The 24,071-nt window shown below is 37.6% G+C and overlaps 1 protein-coding gene across 5 annotated transcripts in view; it reads right to left on the minus strand.

Moving 5' to 3' along the window:
• Positions 1 to 19,757: 19,757 nt before the first annotated feature.
• The window catches only part of DEPDC1B (DEP domain containing 1B), a 116,689-nt gene continuing 112,375 nt past the window's right edge, over positions 19,758 to 24,071 (minus strand). For 4 of the 5 annotated variants that reach the window (XM_001103700.5, XM_078004176.1, XM_078004178.1 and 1 more), the window contains 2 exons: positions 22,515 to 22,700; positions 19,758 to 20,754 (listed from right to left, as the gene is read on the minus strand). In XM_001103700.5, coding sequence (XP_001103700.2) covers positions 20,593 to 20,754; positions 22,515 to 22,700 — 348 coding nt within the window. In that variant the 3' untranslated portion in view covers positions 19,758 to 20,592. 5 annotated transcript variants of the gene reach the window in all.

The following is a 24,071-nucleotide window of genomic DNA, read 5'->3' on the forward strand; positions in this document are numbered from 1 at the left end:
CCTTGGTTTTGACTTAATGATAAAGCTTGAAACCAGGCATCATGACATGAGTCATTTGATCTAATACGAAAACTTGAAGCTCTGTGCCAACTCTCATACCCAGCTCCCCAAGCTACTGAAAATTGCCATGAACATTAATAATACTATAAAAAGGCAGTCTGGTTTATATAAATGCAAGTCAATACAAATGAGAAAAGGACCATTTATTGTGATGGATGTGTTCACTGAATGCGAAAGCAAATTATTGAAGATAGAGTGAAAGGGAAAAATCTATAAATATCCAGGCTCCCTGCAGTAGTGAGATTAACCACATGGAAATTAAAGAAAAGCTAAAGGAAAACACTGAGTTCATATGTGGAGAAAATATTAAAAGCATCTCACTGCAGGCAACAAGATTAAGGCAATGCATTTGCAGAGCCACTTCTAACATTCATTAAATGTTATGAAATGGAACAGTATAGACCCAGAGGCATGGAATAACAGGCTATTGATGGAAAAATAGAAACTGGCAATAAAAGGATCATTCTTTTACATAAAGCACAAGGAAGGTTCATCAACACCAACAACAGGCTGTTGATGGAAAAGTAGAAACTGGCAATAAAAGGATCACTCTTTTACATAAAGCATAAGGAAGGTTCATCAACACCAACGATTACTGCAACCATTGTAAACTCGTCAGTACAGACTAATGCAGGAATGCTCTGTGAAAATGTGGAAAGAGAAACCATGGTGTAGCAGCAACCTAATAAGAATCGAAAAAATTCCAAAGAGCATTGAGATCTGGATAAACTGACCTGGAATATGTAGAAGAAGAAGACATCTCAGAGATGTTATTTGAGAGGTGCCAAAAAACTCCTTAAAAATAAGTCCCCTGACTGCCTGGTCACAGTTCATGAAATCACCTTATTACTCAGTCCTTTACAGAGAGCCATGTCAGACTTTATATTGAAGTATTAGCATTACCTGGACCACATGGAACAGTAAATCATTTCTAGTTGTCACCAGACCGTTATTTCATGCTATTTCCTCTGAGAAAATGCCTCTTCCCTGCCTTCCTCACTGGTGGACACATTCTTCAGGCCTCAGCTTGAATATTAGCTCCTCAGTAACACCTTGCACATCCCTCCACTGCCCTGGAAAAATTACCTCTCCTCTGCGTACCCTGCACTCTACAGGGGTCTGACTTCATCGGCTAGAGTTACACGTAGACATATTTGCTTTCCTCATTGGGCTGAGGCTCCTTCAGAGTTAAAGCCGTCTTTCTCCCTCCATCATTGCCCAGCCTAGCACCTGCAGTATTAAGGCTCTACAATAAACTGAATGAGTGAAAAGGCTCTAAGCACTTGCTTAGCTAACAAGTCTTCATGAAGAAACATAATGCAGCCTGGTATAAGCTCTGTGGAGGGCAAATGTCAACATCATAGTGGGGAGCCTGAAAAGAGAGGTGGGGACTGGACTGTTTCAGCTCCTGAAAGGTGCCTCCTACAAAGCTCAGGCTCAGGAAACACCTGAACACAACTAAGGAGGTAGTGGATAAAGAGAAAGGGACCCAAACAATAAAGAAGGAGCATAGATGGAGGATAAAGGGAACCAAATATAAGCCCTCTCTTTCAGGGATTTGCTTGGATCAAGCCCACACACTCCTGTCAGCGACAAGACTTAGTGTGGTGAAGTGGGAAGAACTCCACATCATCGGAGAGAAGACCAGAGTTGAAGTTTTGCATTTGTAACTGGGCACCTCTCTCCCAGTTTTCTCATCTTCATCTGTCTGCCCGCCTCTACATATAGCATAAATTTGGCCAACATAGAGCACTCAACATTTTATCTCTATCGGATACCTAATTGTAAGACCCACACACTCCATTTCTCCACTGACCCCTCCATTCTCAGTAACTTCTAATATTTTCCTGTCCTGGGAAACACTGGAGTTTGTTCCTTCCAAATCCTATCCCTTCACTTTACTGAGAAAAAGACAAATCTCAGAGAGGTTGTGGCTTGCTCAAGGTCACTTGCCCAACTGGCAGTGCCACAGGTTAAAATCCAAATATTCTGATTTCTAACTAATATTGGTGCTACAAATTCTACTGGGAAGGACTGTTGTGTAATAATTTAGTTGGAAAGAAGGAACTAGAAGTCTTGCTTTTAGACTGTATTTGCATAGTAAACACACTGTTTACTTAATTATATTTATTTAGGGTGTGGGAGATTAAAGCCTCCTCAAGCTATCTTGTGGCAGAATCACTGCTGCTAACACACTGCTCTTTCCATCACACCATCTACCTCCAGTAAAGTCATTTATCATCTCAGTAACCTCAAAGATGTTTCCTGGGCTATGCTGGTTTGACTGCTTATTGTATTTTGGCATCAACAACTCCAAAGGCATTACTTGTAAACAAATGTTTTATCTCAGATTGCCATATCTGCATTTATTATACAATCTTGGTTTAGAGACCAAAACATTAGTCTGGGGAATAAAACAAGATTTATCTGAAGGAAAGAGAACAGGCACAGTTGTTCCCATATTGCAGAGAAGACAGCTAAGGTGAGAAGCTGATGCGTAAAATTATCCTACCTCTGTGTTTCTTCTCAAACTGAAATTTGCAAGAAATATTTTAACTTTAAAATCCAGTAATCTGACATTTATCCCAAATTATCTGTTGCTACATTTAGATAATTGTTAATTTCTACCATTGATAAGTCCCTTTTAGGGAGTATTTAGCAAGCAGTAAAGCCTTCTGGGGTTTTGAGGAAAACATATGGTAATAAAGGAGCCAAAATATTACCCACAATAATTTTTGTTACAATAAAGATGACCAATCTTTAAGTTTCTTTCTTCCACAATTAATGGCTAACTATATCAAATATACTGGACTTAAACATAAAATCCCTAGTTTTCCTTTATGATACAATAACTATCAACACAAGACTGACCTCTACTGGGAACGTCTGTCCTTGTTAGATGGATCGTGACTTGTGAAAATAGTCAAATATGCTAAATCAGACACCTGCTAGGGCTTTAATAGATCATCAAATTTAATTCTCTGTAAAAAGGTAACAGTGATGAACTTTCTGAATCAAAACCTTCATCGTCTTTAAGCAATAATTGTGTATAATTATATTTGGCATTTTGACAAGGAAAAGTAGAAATTCAGAAATGATGTCACTGTATGTTTTAAATGTTAACTATTGCCTTAGATAATTATTAACTTAGAACACTGATGCATTATTATCCAATCAGATTGTACCATCTTGTATATTCTATTTAGAAAAGTCTTAAATTTTTTTTCTAAGTATCAAAACGCTTTCAAAAGATTGGAATTTTTAGGACAAATTTGCGTATGGACAAAAACCCAAATTTAATTTTTAAAATTATGCAGAATCAGTAGGCAAGAAGGCTGATTTCATTTGTTATATTTCCTCTGTGCCTCTTATCATGGTCTAATAACTCATGTGAATCAGCTACATGATTCTAATCTTCAAAACACCACTCCCATCATTCGACTGAATTTTTAATAACTTCTGAGCCCAAAACACATCTGATTAAAAAATATACATACATAGATATGGATATCTGTAATTGGAGGTAAACTAACATCACAGGTTCTCATAAAAGTATAGATTGCATTTTATCCTGCATAACTATTTTTAGCAACAAACAGTTCTGCTGTCTTGGTAAATTATCACTGAAATGTCTGTTGTCAGGACCCTTCAAAGGTTAAAAGTTCTTAGTGCGAAGAGTGAGCAAAAGGCCTCTACATTCGCATGTTGCATTAGTCTACACTAATTCAAAATTGAAGTACTTCAATTTTCAATATTGATGTGGCTTGGCTGTGTCCCCACCCAAATCTCATCTTGAGTTGTAGTTCCCATAATGCCCACGTGTCGTGGGAGGAGCCCAGTGGGAGGTAATTAAATCATGGGGGCAGTTATCCCCATGCTGTTCTCATGATAGTGAGTTCTCACACGATCCGATGGTAATATAAGGGGCTTTTCCCCCTTTGCTTGGCACTTCTTTCTCCTGTCGCCTTGTGAAGAAGGATGTGTTTGCTTCACCTTCCTCCATGATTGTAAGTTTCCTAAGGCCTCCCCAGCTATGCAGAACTGTGAGTCAGTTAAACCTCTTTTCTTTATGAATTTCCCAGTCTCAGCTATTTCTTCATAGCACCCTGAGAATGGACTAATACAAATATCAATTATATTTTACTTAGGTCTCATGAAAATAATTTTTAGTCCTTGAGTTTTTTAAAAAATAAAGTTTCATCTGTTTTATTAAACATAGAAAGAAATCCATTATAAACTACTCAAGAAGACTACCTTGTTATTACTTTGAAAGATATGCTGGCAGCAAGATGTTAAATTTGTGGGGGCTAGAGGAGGGAGAAAAGCTTTTGTTATATTCTCTAGAAAAGGCTCTAGATACTCTAAGTGTCTTTAGTTCTGACAGAAGAGCCTGAAAAGAGGTATTACAAAATAAGCAGACCTAGCCAAATACATAATTATTTTTTGTTTGGAAATAAGCACAGTTGGTGACATTTTATGGAAAATATAATTTATTCTACATCCTCAAATGAAGCAAACAATTCACTCAACAATTCTCCAAGGTGAAATTTGCAAAAACTGCACATAGAATTTTAACTTAGATTCAGTACTTAATTATGAAACTTACATTGCAACATAAATATGCACTAACAAACTGAAAGTGACATTTTTTATTGGGTTAGCACCCTATTGTCCCATTACTGTTCCCAGTTTATTTCCTCAAATTGAAATTTTAAACGTTAAATTAACTAGACACTGAAAAAATCCATCACAGGGTACTTATTACACTGTTAATAAATATATCCTCTACGTATCCCAGGAAGTATATTTGTTCTACAAAATTAAATAAAAAATATATTTCCAAGTTGATACAAAGTAGCAAATTCTGTTTATTAATGTGGTCTTAGATCCCAACTTTCAAACTACTTGAGTACCCATGAACAAATAATTTCTTTAAGACTCAATAATCATAGTTTATGTTTTATGGCAACTTGTTTGGAACACCCAATGATGTCAAGGTATTATACTCTGCAGGATATATTGTCTTAAGCAAGAAAATGCATGATTGAAAATGCTGTAAAATTAGAATTTTCTATGTTTCATGCTGAAGTGAGTACTTCAAAATACTATGATGATGAATATAAATACAGTTGAATCTCTCCTAAATACTGACTTTCATAGGTAATAAAACTACTTTTCCCTAGGTCTTTGACATTTGTAGGTTTTTGTTCTTGAGGGTAAAACTAATCATTCATCACAGCCACACCCATATAACTAAGGACGATTTTAACTGATTCCTCCTTTAATCATGATTTAAGATTTTTGTGACATTCCAAATATAAGAAATTTTTAGTTTCTTCTTCCTGTATACAAGCAACTCACAAACATCAGCTTTTTAAAAGTTATATTTCCTATAACAATGTGCAGAAACTCTCTTCTCTACGTGGGAATCAAAACCAAACTCTTGGATAACACAAGTGCTAAGTCGTGACCCATATGTCTATTAAATTTGCGAGACTGCCAGACATGACTTCCCTGAAGGCAGATGCAGGAACACAAAGATGTGTGAGAAATAAAAATGAGAAATGGCTTGAATTCCATCACCCTGCTCCTACACAGAGGGTCTTCAACCTTGAAATTTTGCTATAGTACTCTTTAAAAATTTTCTGTATGGAACATTCATTTGATAAACTTCTTACTAGAGTCTCTTAGGGCAATGATACTCCCTATGATATTTTTGACTTATTATACCCAAAAATAAAAGCAATGATACATAAAAATAAAAAATACTTTAAAAATCATACCTAAAAATAAAACAAATACATGCTCATGTCTATAGAGCATCAAAGAAAGACTTTGTTTTCATCACTGTTGCAGTATCTTTTGTGGGAATTTGTGGAAAATTCAATGAAAAATCTTTAGCATATATTTGTAGAAAGAGACCAAAAGAGATTGGATATGAATTTGGCAAAACTGGTTAAGACAACGAAAATGCTGCAAATCAAAAAGAAATTTGAGATCTTAAATTTTTTAAAGTATAGGTTGAAAAATGACATATGAGCTTATACATAAGTATCCAAAGTAAATGTGCTAAAAACCATAAAACATTGCTCACTGGAAACTACACAACGCATTAGTCAGGAGCCTGGGGTTTGCGGTTAGACAGTGCTTGTTTTGACTGCCAACTATTTTACTCACAAGCTGAGTAATCTCAGGGATATTACCCAACCTGACAGAGCCTCAGTTTCCTAAGCTGTAAAATGGATAGTAAAATGAATGTAAAATCCATAGTAGTGGATATATGAATTGAACAGGAGACTGGAAGGGCTGAAATATAAGAACATTCTGAAGAAATTATCCAGAAAGCAGCATAGAAAGACAAAAATACAGACATACATTGAGATTAAGAGACAGAGTATAGAGTGAGATCTAACATATATTTAATTAAAGATTCAAAAGCAGAGGAGAGATTGTGACAAAGGCAATATTTAAACTGATGAAAGACCTCAAACTTCTGATTCAAGAAGCCCAACAAATCCCAAGCAGGATAATTATTTTAAAAGTACACACCAAGATACAGCAACATCAATCAAAAGACCATGAAAGACAGAGCGAAAAGCAGCCTGCCAAGAAAGGGGCACATTATTGATAAAGAAGCGATATCTAGAGCAGCAGCTGACTTTTAAGCAGCAATAATGGAAGCCTGCTAACAAAGGGATAACTGCAGTATATGGAAATAAAATAGCTATCAACATAGAATTCTATATGCAGTGTATTAGTCAGTACAGGCTGCTATAACAAGTACCATACCCTGGGTGGCTTATAAATAGAAATTTATTTCTCATAGTCCTGGAGGCTGGAAATCCAAGATCAAGGTGTGAGCATGGTCCAGTTCTGCTGAGAGCTCTCTTCCATGTTGTAGACTACTGACTTCTTATTGTATCCCCACATGATAGAAAAAGGGCAAGAGAGCTCTGTGGGTTCTCTTTTGTAAGGGCACTCATTCTATTCATGGTCTACTCTCTTGGCCTAATCACCTCCCAAAGGCCTCATCTCCTAATACCGTCACTTTGGGGGTTAGGATTTCAACACATGAGTTTTCTGGGGAGACATTTAGTCCATAACTTACAGTTAAACTATCTTTAAACAATGATGGCATTCTTTACCCTGAATTGTACACTGAATGGCTAAAATACTAATTTTCTGCCATTTATATTTTACCACAACTTTTAAAAAAACGTAATATACCCCAAATCACTAAATTATACATTTTAAGTGGGTGAATTGTATGGTTATGTGAATTATGTCTCAATAAAGCTGTTAAAAAGAATGAGGGAAAAATTTCAAAAGTTTTCAGACAAAAACAAAGCAAACCCTTACTGCAGATAAATTCTAAATAATTTACTTTAAGAAGAAAAAAAGTATGGTAAAATACGTAGGTAAGTCTAGTAAACAAAGACTATATAAAATAACAACAATATATTATGAAGTTTAAAAAGCAATAAAACATAATGCATTGTAATAATATCTAATTAGAAGGGTGTTCTTACTGTGTTAAGGTCCCTAAATAGTCTGAGATGAGGGAAAACGCACTGACACTAACTTTAAACTTGGATATGTTACTATAAAAGACATAATTCCTAGGGAATCCAACAAGAAGATTAGAAACAGAGTGCATAGGTTTCAAATTAGCAGAAGAAACCATGAAATTATTTCCAAAATCCAAACAAAGGCAAGAAAGTGAAGATAATCAGTTAGAAAGCACCAGTAAAGACGTTTTTACTCAAATTAGAGTAGACGTATACCCAAAATTAGAGTAATCATATTAAATATAAACTGTCTAAATGCTACAATTAAAAATAAAGACTGTGAAGTTGGCTTCTTAAAACATAAATTACGTGCTGGTTATAAGAGATACACCTAAAATACAATACAGAAAGACTGCAGACAAACACATTACTAATGATAAAGAATGACTTTTATAATAATAAATAAAAAGGTCAGTCCACCAGATAAATATGAAAATTCAAAATGAATTTTATCAGAAATCTATAATAATTCTCTCAGTAATAAATATAAATGCAGTCAAGGTGGGAAGATCACTTAAGACTGGGAGTTTGGGACCAGTCTGGGTAACAAACACAGCAAGACAAAAATCTCTAAAAAAGTTGAAAAAAATTAGCTGAGCATAATTAGTCCTAGCTACTTGGGAGGCTGAGACAGGAGCATCACTTGAGCCCAGGAGGCCAAGGTTGCTGTGAGCTATGACTGCACCACTGCACTCCAGCTTGGGCAACAGAGTGAAACCCTGTCTCTAAAAAGAAAAGGGGAGAAAAAACATAGATATATATACACACATATATATATGTACACACACACACACACACATATATATGCAGGCAAAATAAATCAGTAAGAATGTAGGAAATTTAAACAAGATTTTATACAGAGAGAAAAACTGTAATCACTGCAAAATTCATATTATTTTCATGTATACAGCATATTAACAAAAATTGACCATATACTAGGCTACACAACAAGTCTCAACAAATTTCAAAGACTGAAATTATACAAACCATTTTTATGACTTCAGTGTAATTACATTAATTTTTAAAAAAGGTAACTAAGTTCCACCCAGGATTCAAGAAAGAAATCATTCCAACCATATATAGAAAGAGTAATTTTCAGCTTAATTTATAACCTTGATCAGAAAGTCAACAAAGATCATAAGAGAAGGAAATTTTCAGGACAGTTTTACTCATGAACATAGATACAAGAACTATAAACTAAATACGAGCAACAGAATCTAGATATATATATTCAAATGATAATACATCATAATTAGATTTATGCCACTCCCAGAATGCAAAGTGGTTTAATATTAGTAATCAATTAATGCAATATAACCCCAATGATAGACTAAAAGATAGAACTTATGAAATCCTCAACAAATGTAGGAAAGGTAGTTGATTAAGATTCAACATCAATTCATGATTAAAACAAGCAATAAAAATTTTTTTGACAATAGAATAGAAATAAAAAATAACTTCTTTTAAAATTATAAAAGGGTATCTACAAATACTCTAATGCTACAAGATTCCTCTCTGAAGTTAGGAACAAGATGATGCTGCTGCAATCCCCACTCTATTCCATATTAAACAGTAACACCCCCTTATCTGCTACGGACATGCCAGACCCCCATAGGTGCCATATAGTTTTGTTTTGTTGATACAGTGTCTCACTCTGTTGTACAGGCTGGACTGCAGTGGTATGATCTGGGCTCACTGCAACCTCTGCCTCCCAGGTTCAAGCGATTCTGGTGCCTCAACCTCCAGAGTAGCTGGGACTAGAAGAGCCCGCCACCACACCTGGCTAATTTTTGAATTTTTAGTACAGACAGAGTTTCACCAGGTTGGCCAGGCTGGTCTCAAACTCCTGGCTTCAAGCAATCCACCCGCCTTGGCCTCCCAAAGTGCTAGCATTACAGGCATGAGCCACCATGCCTGGCCCTGAAACCATATAGTATTGAACACTATATACACAGGCATATCTGGTTTTATTGCACTTCACAGATTATATTGTATATTGTATCCAGATCACTGCATATTTTACAAATTGAAGGTTTGTGGCAACCCTGCATTGAGAAAGTCTCTTGGTGCCATTTTTCCAACAGTAATGTGCTCACTTCATATCTTTGAGTCACATTTTGGTAATTCTTATAATACTCGAAGGTTTTTCATTATTATTACATCTGTTACGGTGATCTGTGATCAGTGAACTTGATGTTACTATTGTAATTGTTTGTTGGTGTCACAATCCATACCTATATAAGGCTGAGAACTTAATCGATAAATGTTGTGTGTTCTGACTGCTCTAGCCACCAGCCATTCCCCCATAGGTCTCCCTCTCCTTGGGCTTCCCTATTCCCAGAGACACAACAATATTGAAGTCAGGTCAATTAATAACCCTACAATGGCCTCTGTTGAGGTGAAACAAGAGTCGCACGTCTCTCACTTTAAATCGAAAGCTAGAAATGATTGAGCTTAATGAGAAAGGTATGTTGAAAGCCAAGATGGAAGGAAAGTTTAGGCTTCTTGTGCCAAACAGTTACTCAAGTTGTGAGTGCAAAGGAATAGTTCTTGAGCGGGGCGGAGCAAGATGGCCGAATAGGAACAGCTCCAGTCTCCAACTCCCAGCGCGAGTGACACAGAAGACCGGTGATTTCTGCATTTTCAACTGAGGTACTGGGTTCATCTCACTAGGGAGTGCCGGACAATTGGTGCTGGTCAGCTGCTGCAGCCCAACCAGCGAGATCTGAAGCAGGGCGAGGCATTGCCACACCTGGGAAGCGCAAGGGGGAAGGGAATCCCTTTTCCTAGTCAGCGGAACTGAGACACACAACACCTGGAAAATCGGGTAACTCCCACCCCAATACTGCGCTTTAAGCAAACAGGCACACCAGGAGATTATATCCCACACCTGGCCGGGAGAGTCCCACGCCCACGGAGCCTCCCTCATTGCTAGCACAGCAGTCTGCGATCTAACCACAAGGCAGCAGCGAGGCTGGGGGAGGGGTGCCCGCCATTGCTGACGCTTAAGTAGGTAAACAAAGCCGCGGGGAAGCTCGAACTGGGTGGAGCTCACAGCAGCTCAAGGAAACCTGCCTGTCTCTGTAGACTCCACCTCTGGGGACAGGGCACAGATAAACAACAACAAAAGCAGCAGAAACCTCTGCAGAGGCAAATGACTCTGTCTGACAGCTTTGAAGAGAGCAGTGGATCTCCCAACACGGAGGTTGAGATCTGAGAAGGGACAGACTGCCTGCTCAAGTGGGTCCCTGACCCCTGAGTAGCCTAACTGGGAGACATCCCCCACTAGGGGCAGTCTGACACCCCACACCTCACAGGGTGGAGTACGCCCCTGAGAGGAAGCCTCCAAAGCAAGAATCAGACAGGTACACTCGCTGTTCAGAAATATTCTATCTTCTGCAGCCTCTGCTGTTGACACCCAGGCAAACAGGGTCTGGAGTGGACCTCAAGCAATCTCCAACAGACCTACAGCTGAGGGTCCTGACTATTAGAAGGAAAACTATCAAACAGGAAGGACACCTACACCAAAACCCCATCAGTATGTCACCATCATCATCAAAGACCAGAGGCAGATAAAACCACAAAGATGGGGAAAAAGCAGGGCAGAAAAGCTGGAAATTCAAAAAATCAGAGTGCATCTCCCCCAGCAAAGGAGCGCAGCTCATCGCCAGCAACGGATCAAAGCTTGACGGAGAATGACTTTGACGAGATGAGAGAAGAAGGCTTCAGTCCATCAAACTTCTCAGAGCTAAAGGAGGAATTACGTACCCAGCGCAAAGAAAGTAAAAATCTTGAAAAAAAGTGGAAGAATTGATGGCTAGAGTAATTAATGCAGAGAAGGTCATAAACAAAATGAAAGAGATGAAAACCATGACACGAGAAATATGTGACAAATGCACAAGCTTCAGTAACCAACTCGATCAACTGGAAGAAAGAGTATCAGCGATTGAGGATCAAATGAAAGAAATGAACAAAGCCTGCAAGAAGCATGGGATTATGTAAAAAGACCAAATCTACATCTGATTGGGGTGCCTGAAAGTGAGGGGGGAAATGGAACCAAGTTGGAAAACACTCTTCGGGATATCATCCAGGAGAACTTCCCCAACCTAGTAGGGCAGGCCAACATTCAAATCCAGGAAATACAGAGAACGCCACAAAGATAATCCTCGAGAAGAGCAACTCCAAGACACATAATTGCTAGATTCACCAAAGTTGAAATGAAGGAAAAAATCTTAAGGGCAGCCAGAGAGAAAGGTCAGGTTACCCACAAAGGGAAGCCCATCAGACTAACAGCAGATCTCTTGGCAGAAACTCTACAAGCCAGAAGAGAGTGGTGGGCCAATATTCAACATTCTTAAAGAAAAGAATTTTAAACCCAGAATTTCATATCCAGCCAAACTAAGTTTCATAAGTGAAGGAGAAATAAAATCCTTTACAGATAGGAATAGTTCTTGAAGGAAATTAAAAGCACCACTCCAGTAAACATACACATGATACAAAAGCTAAGCAGCCTTATTGCTGAAATGGAGAAAATTTGAGTGGTCTGGACAGAAGATAAAACCAGCCACATATTCCCTTAACCCAAAGCCTAATACAGAGCAAGGCCCTAATTCTTCAATTCTGTAAAAACTGAGAGAGGTGAGGAAGCTGCAGAAGAAAAGTTGAAAGCTAGCAGAGCTTGGCTCATGAGGTTTAAGGAAAGAAGCCATCTCCATAACTGCAAAGTGCAAGGTGAAGCAACAAAGGCTGGAGAAGCTGCAGCAAGTTATCCAGAAGATCTAGCTAAGATCATTAATGAAGGTGGTTGCACTAAACGATAGCTTTTCACTGTAGATAAAACAGTGTTCTATTGGCAGAAGATGTAATCTAGGACTTTCATAGCTATAAAGAAGCCAGTGCCTAGCTTCAAAACTTCAAAGGACAAGCTGACGCTCCTGTTAGGAGCTAATGCAGCTGGTGACCTGAAGCTGAAGCAAATGCTCATCTATCATTCAAAAAATCCTTTTTCCAGTTTTTGCCCATTCAGTATGATATTGGCTGTGGGTTTGTCAAAAATAGCTCTTATTATTTTGAGGTACCTTCCATCAATACCGAATTTATTGAGCGTTTTTAGCATGAAAGGCTGTTGAATTTTGTCAAAAGCCTTTTCTGCATCTATTGAGATAATCATGTGGTTCTTGTCTTTGGTTCTGTTTATATGCTGGATTATGTTTATTGATTTGCGAATGTTGAATCAGCCTTGCATCCCAGGGATGAAGCCCACTTGATCATGGTGGATAAGCTTTTTGATGTGTTGCTGAATCCGGTTTGCCAGTATTTTATTGAGGATTTTTGCATCAATGTTCATCAGGGATATTGGTCTAAAATTCTCTTTTTTTGTTGTGTCTCTGCCAGGCTTTGGTATCAGGATGATGTTGGCCTCATAAAATGAGTTAGGGAGGATTCCCTCTTTTTCTATTGATTGGAATAGTTTCAGAAGGAATGGTACCAACTCCTCCTTGTACCTCTGGTAGAATTCAGCTGTGAATCCATCTGGTCCTGGACTTTTTTTGGTTGGTAGGCTATTAATTATTGCCTCAATTTCAGAGCCTGCTATTGGTCTATTCAGGGATTCAACTTCTTCCTGGTTTAGTCTTGGAAGAGTGAAAGTGTCCAGGAAATTACCCATTTCTTCTAGATTTTCCAGTTTATTTGCGTAGAGGTGTTTATAGTATTCTCTGATGGCAGTTTGTATTTCTGTGGGGTCGGCGGTGATATCCCCTTTATCATTTTTAATTGCGTCGATTTGATTCTTCTCTCTTTTCTTCTTTATTAGTCTTGCTAGTGGTCTGTCAATTTTGTTGATCTTTTCAAAAAACCAACTCCTGGATTCATCGATTTTTTGGAGGGTTTTTTGTGTCTCTATCTCCTTCAGTTCTGCTCTGATCTTAGTTATTTCTTGCCTTCTGCTAGCTTTCGAATGTGTTTGCTCTTGCTTCTCTAGTTCTTTTAATTGTGATGTTAGAGTGTCAATTTTAGATCTTTCCTGCTTTCTCTTGTGGGCATTTAGTGCTATAAATTTCCCTCTACACAATGCTTTAAATGTGTCCCAGAGATTCTGGTATGTTGTATCTTTGTTCTCATTGGTTTCAAAAACATCTTTATTTCTGCCTTCATTTCGTTATGTACCCAGTAGTCATTCAGGAGCAGGTTGTTCAGTTTCCATGTAGTTGAGCAGTTTTGATTGAGTTTCTTAGTCCTGAGTTCTAGTTTGATTGCACTGTGGTCTGAGAGACAGTTTGTTATAATTTCTGTTCTTGTACATTTGCTGAGGAGTGCTTTACTTCTAATTACGTGGTCAATTTTGGAGTAAGTACGATGTGGTGCTGAGAAGAATGTATATGCTGTTGATTTGGGGTGGAGAGTTCTGTAGATGTCTATTAGGTCTGCTTGCTGCAGAGATGAGTTCAATTCCTGGATATCCTTGTTAACTTTCTGTCTCGTTGATCTGTCTAATGTTCACAGTGGAGTGTTGAAGTCTCCCATTATTATTGTATGGGAGTCTAAGTCTCTTTGTAAGTCTCTAAGGACTTGCTTTATGAATCTGGGTGCTCCTGTATTGGGTGCATATATATTTAGGATAGTTAGCTCTTCCTGTTGAATTGATCCCTTTACCATTATGTAATGGCCTTCTTTGTCTCTTTTGATCTTTGATGGTTTAAAGTCTGTTTTATCATAGACTAGTATTGCAACCCCCGCTTTTTTTTGTTCTCCATTTGCTTGGTAAATTTTCCTCCATCCCTTTATTTTGAGCCTATGTATGTCTCTGCGTGTGAGATGGGTCTCCTGAATACAGCAGACTGATGGGTCTTGACTCTTTATCCAGTTTGCCAGTCTGTGTCTTTTAATTGGAGCATTTAGTCCATTTACATTTAAGGTTAAGATTGTTATGTGTGAACTTGATCCTGCCATTATGATATTAACTGGTTATTTTGCTCGTTAGTTCATGCAGTTTCTTCCTAGCCTCGATGGTCTTTACATTTTGGCATGTTTCTGCAATGGCTGGTACTGGTTGTTCCTTTCCATGTTTAGTGCTTCCTTCAGGGTCTCCTGTAAGGCAGGCCTAGTGGTGACAAAATCTCTAAGCATTTGCCTATCTGTAAAGGATTTTATTTCTCCTTCACTTATGAAACTTAGTTTGGCTGGATATGAAATTCTGGGTTGAAAATTCTTTTCTTTAAGAATGTTGAATACTGGCCCCTACTCTCTTCTGGCTTGTAGAGTTTCTGCCGAGAGATCTGCTGTTAGTCTAATGGGCAAAAACTGGAAAAATTCCCTTTGAAAACTGGCACAAGACAGGGATGCCCTCTCTCACCACTCCTATTCAACATAGTGTTGGAAGTTCTGGCTAGGGCAATTAGGCAAGAGAAAGAAATCAAGGGTATTCAGTTAGGAAAAGAAGAAGTCAAATTGTCCCTCTTTGCAGATGACATGATTGTATATTTAGAAAACCCCATTGTCTCAGCCCAAAATCTCCTTAAGCTGATAAGCAACTTCAGCAAAGTCTCAGGATACAAAATTAATGTGCAAAAATCACAAGCATTCTTATACACCAGTAACAGACAAACAGAGAGCCAAATCAGGAATGAACTTCCATTCACAATTGCTTCAAAGAGAATCAAATACCTAGGAATCCAACTTACAAGGGATGTAAAGGACCTCTTCAAGGAGAACTACAAACCACTGCTCAGTGAAATCAAAGAGGACACAAACAAATGGAAGAACATACCATGCTATTGGATAGGAAGAATCAATATCGTGAAAATGGCCATACTGCCCAAGGTTATTTATAGATTCAATGCCATCCCCATCAGGCTACCAATGAGTTTCTTCACAGAATTGGAAAAAACTGCTTTAAAGTTCATATGGAACCAAAAAAGAGCCCGCATCTCCAAGACAATCTTAAGTCAAAAGAACAAAGCTGGAGGCATCATGCTACCTGACTTCAAACTATACTACAAGGCTACAGTAACCAAAACAGTATGGTACTGGTACAAAAACAGAGATATAGACCAATGGAACAGAACAGAGTCCTCAGAAATAATACCACACATCTACAGCCATCTGATCTTTGACAAACCTGAGAGAAACAAGAAATGGGGAAAGGATTCCCTATTTAATAAATTGTGCTGGGAAAATTGGCTAGCCATAAGTAGAAAGCTGAAACTGGATCCTTTCCTTACTCCTTATACGAAAATTAATTCAAGATGGATTAGAGACTTAAATGTTAGACCTAATACCATAAAAATCCTAGAGGAAAACCTAGGTAGTACCATTCAGGACATAGGCATGGGCAAAGACTTCATGTCTAAAACACCAAAAGCAACAGCAGCAAAAGCCAAAATTGACAAATGGGATCTAATTAAACGAAAGAGCTTCTGCACAGCAAAAGAAACTACCATCAGAGTGAACAGGCAACCTACAGAATGGGAGAAAATTTTTGCAATCTACTCATCTGACAAAGGGCTAATATCCAGAACCTACAAAGAACTCAAACAAATTTACAAGAAAAAAAACAAACAACCCCATCAAAAAGTGGGCAAAGGATATGAACAGACATTTCTCAAAAGAAGACATTCATACAGCCAACAGACACATGAAAAAATGCTCATCATCACTGGCCATCAGAGAAATGCAAATCAAAACCATAATGAGATACCATCTCACACCAGTTAGAATGGCGATCATTAAAAAGTCAGGAAACAACAGGTGCTGGAGAGGATGTGGAGAAATAGGCACACTTTTACACTGTTGGTGGGATTGTAAACTAGTTCAACCATTATGGAAAACAGTATGGCGATTCCTCAAGGATCTAGAACTAGATGTACCATATGACCCAGCCATCCCATTACTGGGTGTATACCCAAAGGATTATAAATTATGCTGCTATAAAGACACAAGCACACGTATGTTTATTGCGGCACTATTCACAATAGCAAAGACTTGAATCAACCCAAATGTCCATCAGTGACAGACTGGATTAAGAAAATGTGGCACATATACACCATGGAATACTATGCAGCCATCAAAAAGGATGAGTTTGTGTCCTTTGTAGGGACATGGATGCAGCTGGAAACCATCATTCTTAGCAAACTATCACAAGAACAGAAAACCAAACACTGCATGTTCTCACTCATAGGTGGGAACTGAACAATGAGATCACTTGGACTCAGGAAGGGGAACATCACACACCGGGGCCTATCATGGGGAGGGGGGAGGGGGGAGGGGGGAGGGATTGCATTGGGAGTTATAGCTGATGTAAATGACGAGTTGATGGGTGCAGCATACCAACATGGCACAAGTATACATATGTAACAAACCTGCACGTTATACACATGTACCCTACAACTTAAGGTATAATAATAAATAAATAAATAAATAAATAAATAAATAAATAAAAAGAGTTGTGTAAACTTCACATCACAAAATAAACGTTCTTTAATGAAAAAAACAAAAAAACAAAAAAATAACAAAAAATCCTTGGGCCCTTAAAAAATACACTATATCTACTCTGCCTGTGCTCTATAAATGGAACAACAAAGCCTGGATAACAGTACATCTGTTTACAGCATAGTTTACTCAATATTTTAAGCCCACTATTGAGAGCTGCTGCTAAAACAACAACAAAAACAAAACAAAACAAAACAAAAAAAGAGATTCCTTTCAAAATATTACCGCTCATAGACAATGCACCTGGTCTACCAGGCATGGATCCATGCAACAAAGGGATAAGCCATTTTCAGAGTGGACAAAGCAGGACAGTCCAAGATTTCATCATGCTATAAGAACAGCATACAATTTAAAACTTGTTTATTTCTAGAAATTTCTATTTAATATTTTCTGACTGTGGTCGAGCATGGCTTACTGAAACTGTGCAAAGTGAAACAGCAGATAAAGGGGAAACAAGGAACTGCTATACTGAAGATCTCCAGTGTCCTGAGACAAAAAAGAAGGAAAGGATGGAGGGTAGGAGGGAGGGAGCCAGGGAAAAGAAATAATGGAGGCAGGCAGGCAGGCAGGCAGGCAGGCAGGCAGGCAGGAAGGAAGGAAGGAAGGAAGGAAGGAAGGAAATAAAGATTGGAAAGTATATTGTATCTAGGTCACTTTATAACAAATTACTCTTCAATTAAGAGGCTTAAAACAATAAACATTTATTATATCACAGTTTCGGTGGATTAGGAATCCAGGCACAGCTTAGCTAAGTCCTCTGGCTTACAGTTTCTCAAAAGTCTCCAATCAAGGTGTCAGCTAAGGTTAGAGTCACCTCAAGGTTTGACCAAGGGAAGATCCACTTCCAAGATCACTCATAAAGATGTTGGTAGGCTTCACATCCACGGTGGCTGTTGGCCAGATACATCAGTTCCTTGCCTGGTGGGCCTCTGAAAGGGTAGCTCACAACATGACAGCTGGCTTTCCCCAGAGCAAGCCAGGGAGAGAATAAGAAGGAAGACAAGCAAGATGAAGCCAGAGTTTTGGAATCTAATCTCAAAAGTGATACCCCATCACTGATGATGTATTCTATTCTTTAGAAATGTGTCATTTTAGCTCCACCCACACTCAAGGACAGGAGACTACACAAGGCATTAAATATCAGGAAGCAAGGATCACTGAGGACAATATAGATGCTGTCTACCACAGAACGGCAAAGCAAAAGTTGTTTTTTCCCTAATATGTAGACAATGCAAAAGAATCACACAAATGTCTAGAATTAGCAAGTCTAGCAAGGCTCATTGTATACAAAACTCAGGAAAACTAAGTTTTATACCATACACAAGCAACAAACAGTATAAGGAAATTTTACACCACCACCATTTACAAAAGAATTGAACATCAACATTGATCAGCTGAGTAACTGTTGAAACAAGAAATGGGTACTATCTTCTTTGAAAATTTTGATACTTTTTTAAAAGTATCAAACACTTGGGAACAATCTAACAAAAGATTTGTAAATCTTCAAAGAAAAGAACAACTTTTTTCTCGTTTATTTCAAACAAATGGAAGGGTAAACCATGGTCATGGACTAGAAGACCTAATATTGTAGATAGCAATTCTCTCCAAATTGATTTATAGATATAATACAATCAAAATTTAAAAAAAACTCAACAGGGTGAGTGTGTGTCTCTGTGTGCGTGGTGTGTAGGCTTGATCTGATATTAAAATTTGTACAAAGACAAAAAAGTCAAAAAAAAGGAAAAAATGTTCAGCCATATTAATAATCAGGGAAATGCAAACTAAAACCACAATCAGACACTATTAATACCCACCACATTGACAACATTTCAAACTCTGCCAATATCAAGTTTTGGTGAGGATATTAAACAAAAGGAGTTCTCATACACTGTTAATGGGAGTGTTAATTGGGACAACCACTTTGGATAACTGCTATTATCTAGTCATCTATTTCACATTTAGTTGGTGCTTATATTTTATGATCTCTCCATAAGTATGTTATATTTTTTTAAAAAAGTAATCTTAAAAAAAAAAGGAAAGAAAACAACTACATATACTTTCAAAGATAAGCAACAGGAAAAGAGACTCTGAAAAATAAACTCTACCTTGGAGTGAAAATAGAGCAGAAAGAGTAATTATTCTTGGCTCTAAACAGAATGCCAAAGTCTGAGAATGAATCCCGAAACACTAAAAATCTCCCATTACATTACGTATTTGGAATGTAAGGTGGTACCCAAACCATTAGGAATACTTTGATCCATTTTTAAAAGCAAAATCTGCATCAATTGTAGGAGGTATTTTGCTACAAGAAAACAGGAGCAAATCTTAAGTGCAAAGAAAAATCAGTCCAAGGAGTACTGTAAGTCAATTAGTAGGTGTTGCTCTCAGCTTTTTGGGTAATTGCGCTCAGAGGAAGACTTTCAGCTGCTCCATAATCCAAGTGCACCACAATTTTACAAAAGGGCAAAGCAATGCTAAAAAATTAACAAAGTGCTCACCTAAAGGCCAGTCAATACAAAAGCCCAAATCTTACTTTCTATTTTCTCATAGAAATTAATGACTGATGAAGATCATTGGCAAAGGCATTTGAGGATGCTCTCTAACTGATCTAAATAAATGCGAAAAAAGAAACACGAGGTATGGCATTTAAAAAAAAAATAAATTTATTTACATTTCACTTACTTTCAAAAGGATGAAAATATATAACGGAAGTAGTCTCATTTTATTTAACCCATTTGTGTTTGACTTAGAATCACAGGTCTAAGGGTACCCAAAGAATTTATCCAGTTCAACTTTCCATTTTTAGCTAGGACTGAAATTATACCATTGCAGGCAGATGAAAATCTACTCCACTTATAGGTAAACATCAACTAATATATACGTTATAAAAACACTAGCTTTAGTAAAATCTGTCATAATATCCAATAAATCTGCAATAAAAGACATAGCCATCACAATATAAGACATTACAAAATTTATGTGCAGCAATAAAAACCGGAATTTATACAGGAGAAATCATAATTGGCTACTAAGTCAATAGCATCATATTAACAGTACCCAGTGTCTTTCTTATTCAAGTATACACACTATTTTTAAGACTTAAAATTAAGTCTTAAGGCTGTAATAAAGATATTAGTAGCTAGGATGTATATACACAATTATTTAATAAACACCATAAAAAAGAAAGCAGAGATAAAAATGCCCTTAAATTTTGTAACAATTACAAACATGTTAACATTATCACTATATATTTGACTCATAAATTTTAACCAATTTATACACTTTAAAAATAGCATTGAGTTTTATAAAAATACTAATGACTAAACATTTTTAAAAACTAAGGCAATCTTTATCTACATTTCAGTAGTCTTTGTTTTATGCTTTTCTTTCTTCCACCACCGAAGTCTTTCTCCTAACCACCATTCACTCAAAACAACAACAGTGGTCTCTGGCGCCTGTTGCTGTGGAAGTATTATTACATTCGAAAACTTCTAGTTCTTTGAAATGGTTGGAAAGGCTTCTTTAGTGCCCACATTAGCAGCTGTGGTTTCGGTTTGGGTTTTTCAGGAAACAGAAGTGCTTCACTTTCTGGTGTAGGAAATCGTTCTTGATAGACTTCAGGATAGGATTTCTGAAACTAAAATAACGAATGATCCAAGAAGAGTAAAAAAAGACACAGAAAAGCCAATAAAATTAGGCAGCCAAATTGTAAGAGTTTCTGAGCCTGTACTTTCCTATTTTTATTTTTGTTAAACCATTTGATTCCAATTTCTATAGAGTTAATCTATCTTTCTTTTGATCTAAGCTTCAAGTAAGTTCCCCTTTTAATCATGTTTCTTAAAATTTCCCCCACCGCCAACTACAAATAGACCTCACTTTTTAAATATTCACAAGTAACTCTGACTTCAAAATAACTTCTGTTCTACACAGCTAAATAAAATTTTGTCCCAATTACATTTCACCATTTCTCTGCTTCTCCAACTCAGTCCCACCAGCTTCTGCCCAAATGGAAGAGGGAATATTCTGGTGTATATTACTTTGTGAAAAGCTTAAAAGAGAGGCAGTATACTTTCTGTTGATCTTCACCACCAAACTCTCCTCCAGAATTACTCTGAGAATAATATGATTAGAAACCCAGAACTCTGGTGCTCTATGTGTAACCCTACACGTACGATGTTTCCCGAATCCAACTATGTAGAGTTCGGTCTTTAAAAACAACAACCACTCACCTGATCATGGATCAATCGTGATGAATAGTCAAAATTAACATATTGTGAGTTAAAAACAATTCTCTGGAACCCTAAGCTGTGTTCCCTAACATAAGAGGAACTAAAAACTTGTACTGATACCTGAGGCAAGAAACTAATTTGATAGTGGCTATCTAAAACCAGTGACTTTCAAACTCTAGATATTTTACATCTGTGAATTCCATCGGATTTGCCTTTTGAAAACATGAAAAGAAATCCACCCTCACTGATCTTTACTCTGAGATTAATGTAGATGCTCTGCTAATTCACATCATGCCACATACCAAAATAAAGGACAAATATTAGAGAATAACTCTGTCAATGAAGAGTTTGGCAATGGTAACAGGTTTACACTGAAGAATATAGATCTAGGAAACTGACCATAGTGAGTAAATCATTGAGACTTCTGGAATGTATGAACTGACTAGTATACTTAGAAAACTGCTATGGCTCAGAAGATGAGATTTATATGAAGCCTATTAAAATTAAAAAAAAAACAGTAGGGAGGAGAAAAATGATTTATAAAGAATATCCTTTATAGCAGCATGATTTATAATCCTTTGGGTATATCCCCAGTAATGGGATGGCTGGGTCATATGGTACATCTAGTTCTAGATCTGTGTATGTTCATTGCGGCACTATTCACAATAGCAAAGACTTGGAATCAACCCAAATGTCCATTAGTGACAGACTGGATTAAGAAAATGTGGCACATATACACCATGGAATACTATGCAGCCATCAAAAAGGATGAGTTTGTGTCCTTTGTAGGGACATGGATGCAGCTGGAAACCATCATTCTTAGCAAACTATCACAAGAACAGAAAACCAAACACCGCATGTTCTCACTCATAGGTGGGAACTGAACAATGAGATCACTTGGACTTGGGAAGGGGGACATCACACACTGGGGCCTATTATGGGGAGGGGGGAGGGGGGAGGGATTGCATTGGGAGTTATACCTGATGTAAATGACGAGTAGTTGGGTGCTGACGAGTTGATGGGTGCAGCACAGCAACATGGCACAAGTATACATATGTAACAAACCTGCACGTTATGTACATGTACCCTAGAACTTAAAATATAATAATAAAATAAAATAAAATAAAATAAAATAAAATAAAATAAAATAAAAAGAATATCCTTTTACCTGCTTGAGTTTCTTCTTCTTCTCTTTGCTGGAGAGTTTGGCATCTGTTATGACGTCCTCCAACAAGGCTGCCAGAGGTTCCTGAGAGCCATATGATCTTTGATATTCAAATTCCTCTGGACTAATTTGACGGCAAAATGATGGAGCAGATAAAGTGATATCCATATCAGCTCCTGGGTATTTTATCTGAGGCAAAAGGATTAAGAGTGAAAGAATATAGCATATTTTCAAATAAATTATAAGAATTAGTTCAGATCAAATGCGGGATACCTCCTTGTACTAACATAGCGATGCCATGTTAGTCCTCAAAATTTGATTGGGGGAAACTCTATATTGAAAAGTAAAAGCATTCCCATAACTTCAAAATATTATTGTTTAAAGCCACAGTTTTAAATGGGATTTTTACCTTTGTAAACCCAAGAGCCATTTCAATAACAAAAAAGCTTGTGCCCTTGTTGGGAACAGGCCCCAAAATCTGGCCATAGACTGGCCCCAAAACTGGCTATAAACAAAATCTCTGCAGCACTGTGACATGCTCGTAATGGCCTTGACGCCCATGCTGGAAGGTTGTCAGTTTACAAGAATGAGGGCAAGGAACACCTGACCCACCAGGGTGGAAAACCGCTTAAGGCATTCTTAAACCATAAACAATAGCATGAGCAATCTGTGCCTTAAAGACATGTTCATGCTGCAGATAACCATCCAGAGTCCATCCCTTTATTTCGGCCCATCCCTTTATTTCCCATAAGGAATACTTTTAGTAAATTTAATGACTGGTTTGCTGTCAATAAATATGTGAGTAAATCTCTGTTCAAGGCTCTCAGCTCTGAAGGCTGTGAGACCCCTGATTTCCCACTCCACACTCTATATTTCTGCGTGTGTCTTTAATTCCTCTAGCGACACTGGGTTAGGGTCTCCATGACCAAGCTAGTCTCGGCATGCCCTCTTTTAACAAGATCTGAAATTCAAGCATAAATTAAACACATTGACTAAAATGATTCAAACATCGATAATGTTGGACATTCACTGGAACTATCCAGGCGCCTTCCCACATCTGAAGAGTCGGATTCTCAATGCCTTGAGGATAGTAGTGGCACGCATTTAGCTAAGCTTTTAGGAAGAGAGGAGTACTACAACCATTTTCTAACATCTTACCCATGAGAATCAAGTAAAACAACAAATGTGCAGACAGTGCAGAAGGGATAAGGGAGAAGAAATAAGAGGAAAAAAGAAAAAAAAGACCTGTGAATAAATGAACATACATTGAAAATATTTAATTTCAGAGTCTGGAGTCTTTTGAAACAGAAGGTTGCAGATGAGGATCACAGAAGGCTTGTGTCAAAAACATTGTCTACCTCATAATGTATCCCAGGGTCAGCCCTGAAACTGTCCTAAAACAATCACTGGAATAATCCAAGCAACACTGCATTTTCAGAGAAGCACTCCCCTAAATGTGATACAGTGTAGAGGCTTAGGAGCCTAATCAAGATAACAATGATCTATAGGTTTTGAGTGCTGAATGGAACAACTGCTTGGCAATTCTAATATGTATTTGCA

The sequence above is a fragment of the Macaca mulatta genome, chromosome 6, assembly GCF_049350105.2.
Source record: "Macaca mulatta isolate MMU2019108-1 chromosome 6, T2T-MMU8v2.0, whole genome shotgun sequence".
In the NCBI taxonomy this organism is placed as follows: domain Eukaryota; kingdom Metazoa; phylum Chordata; class Mammalia; order Primates; family Cercopithecidae; genus Macaca; species Macaca mulatta.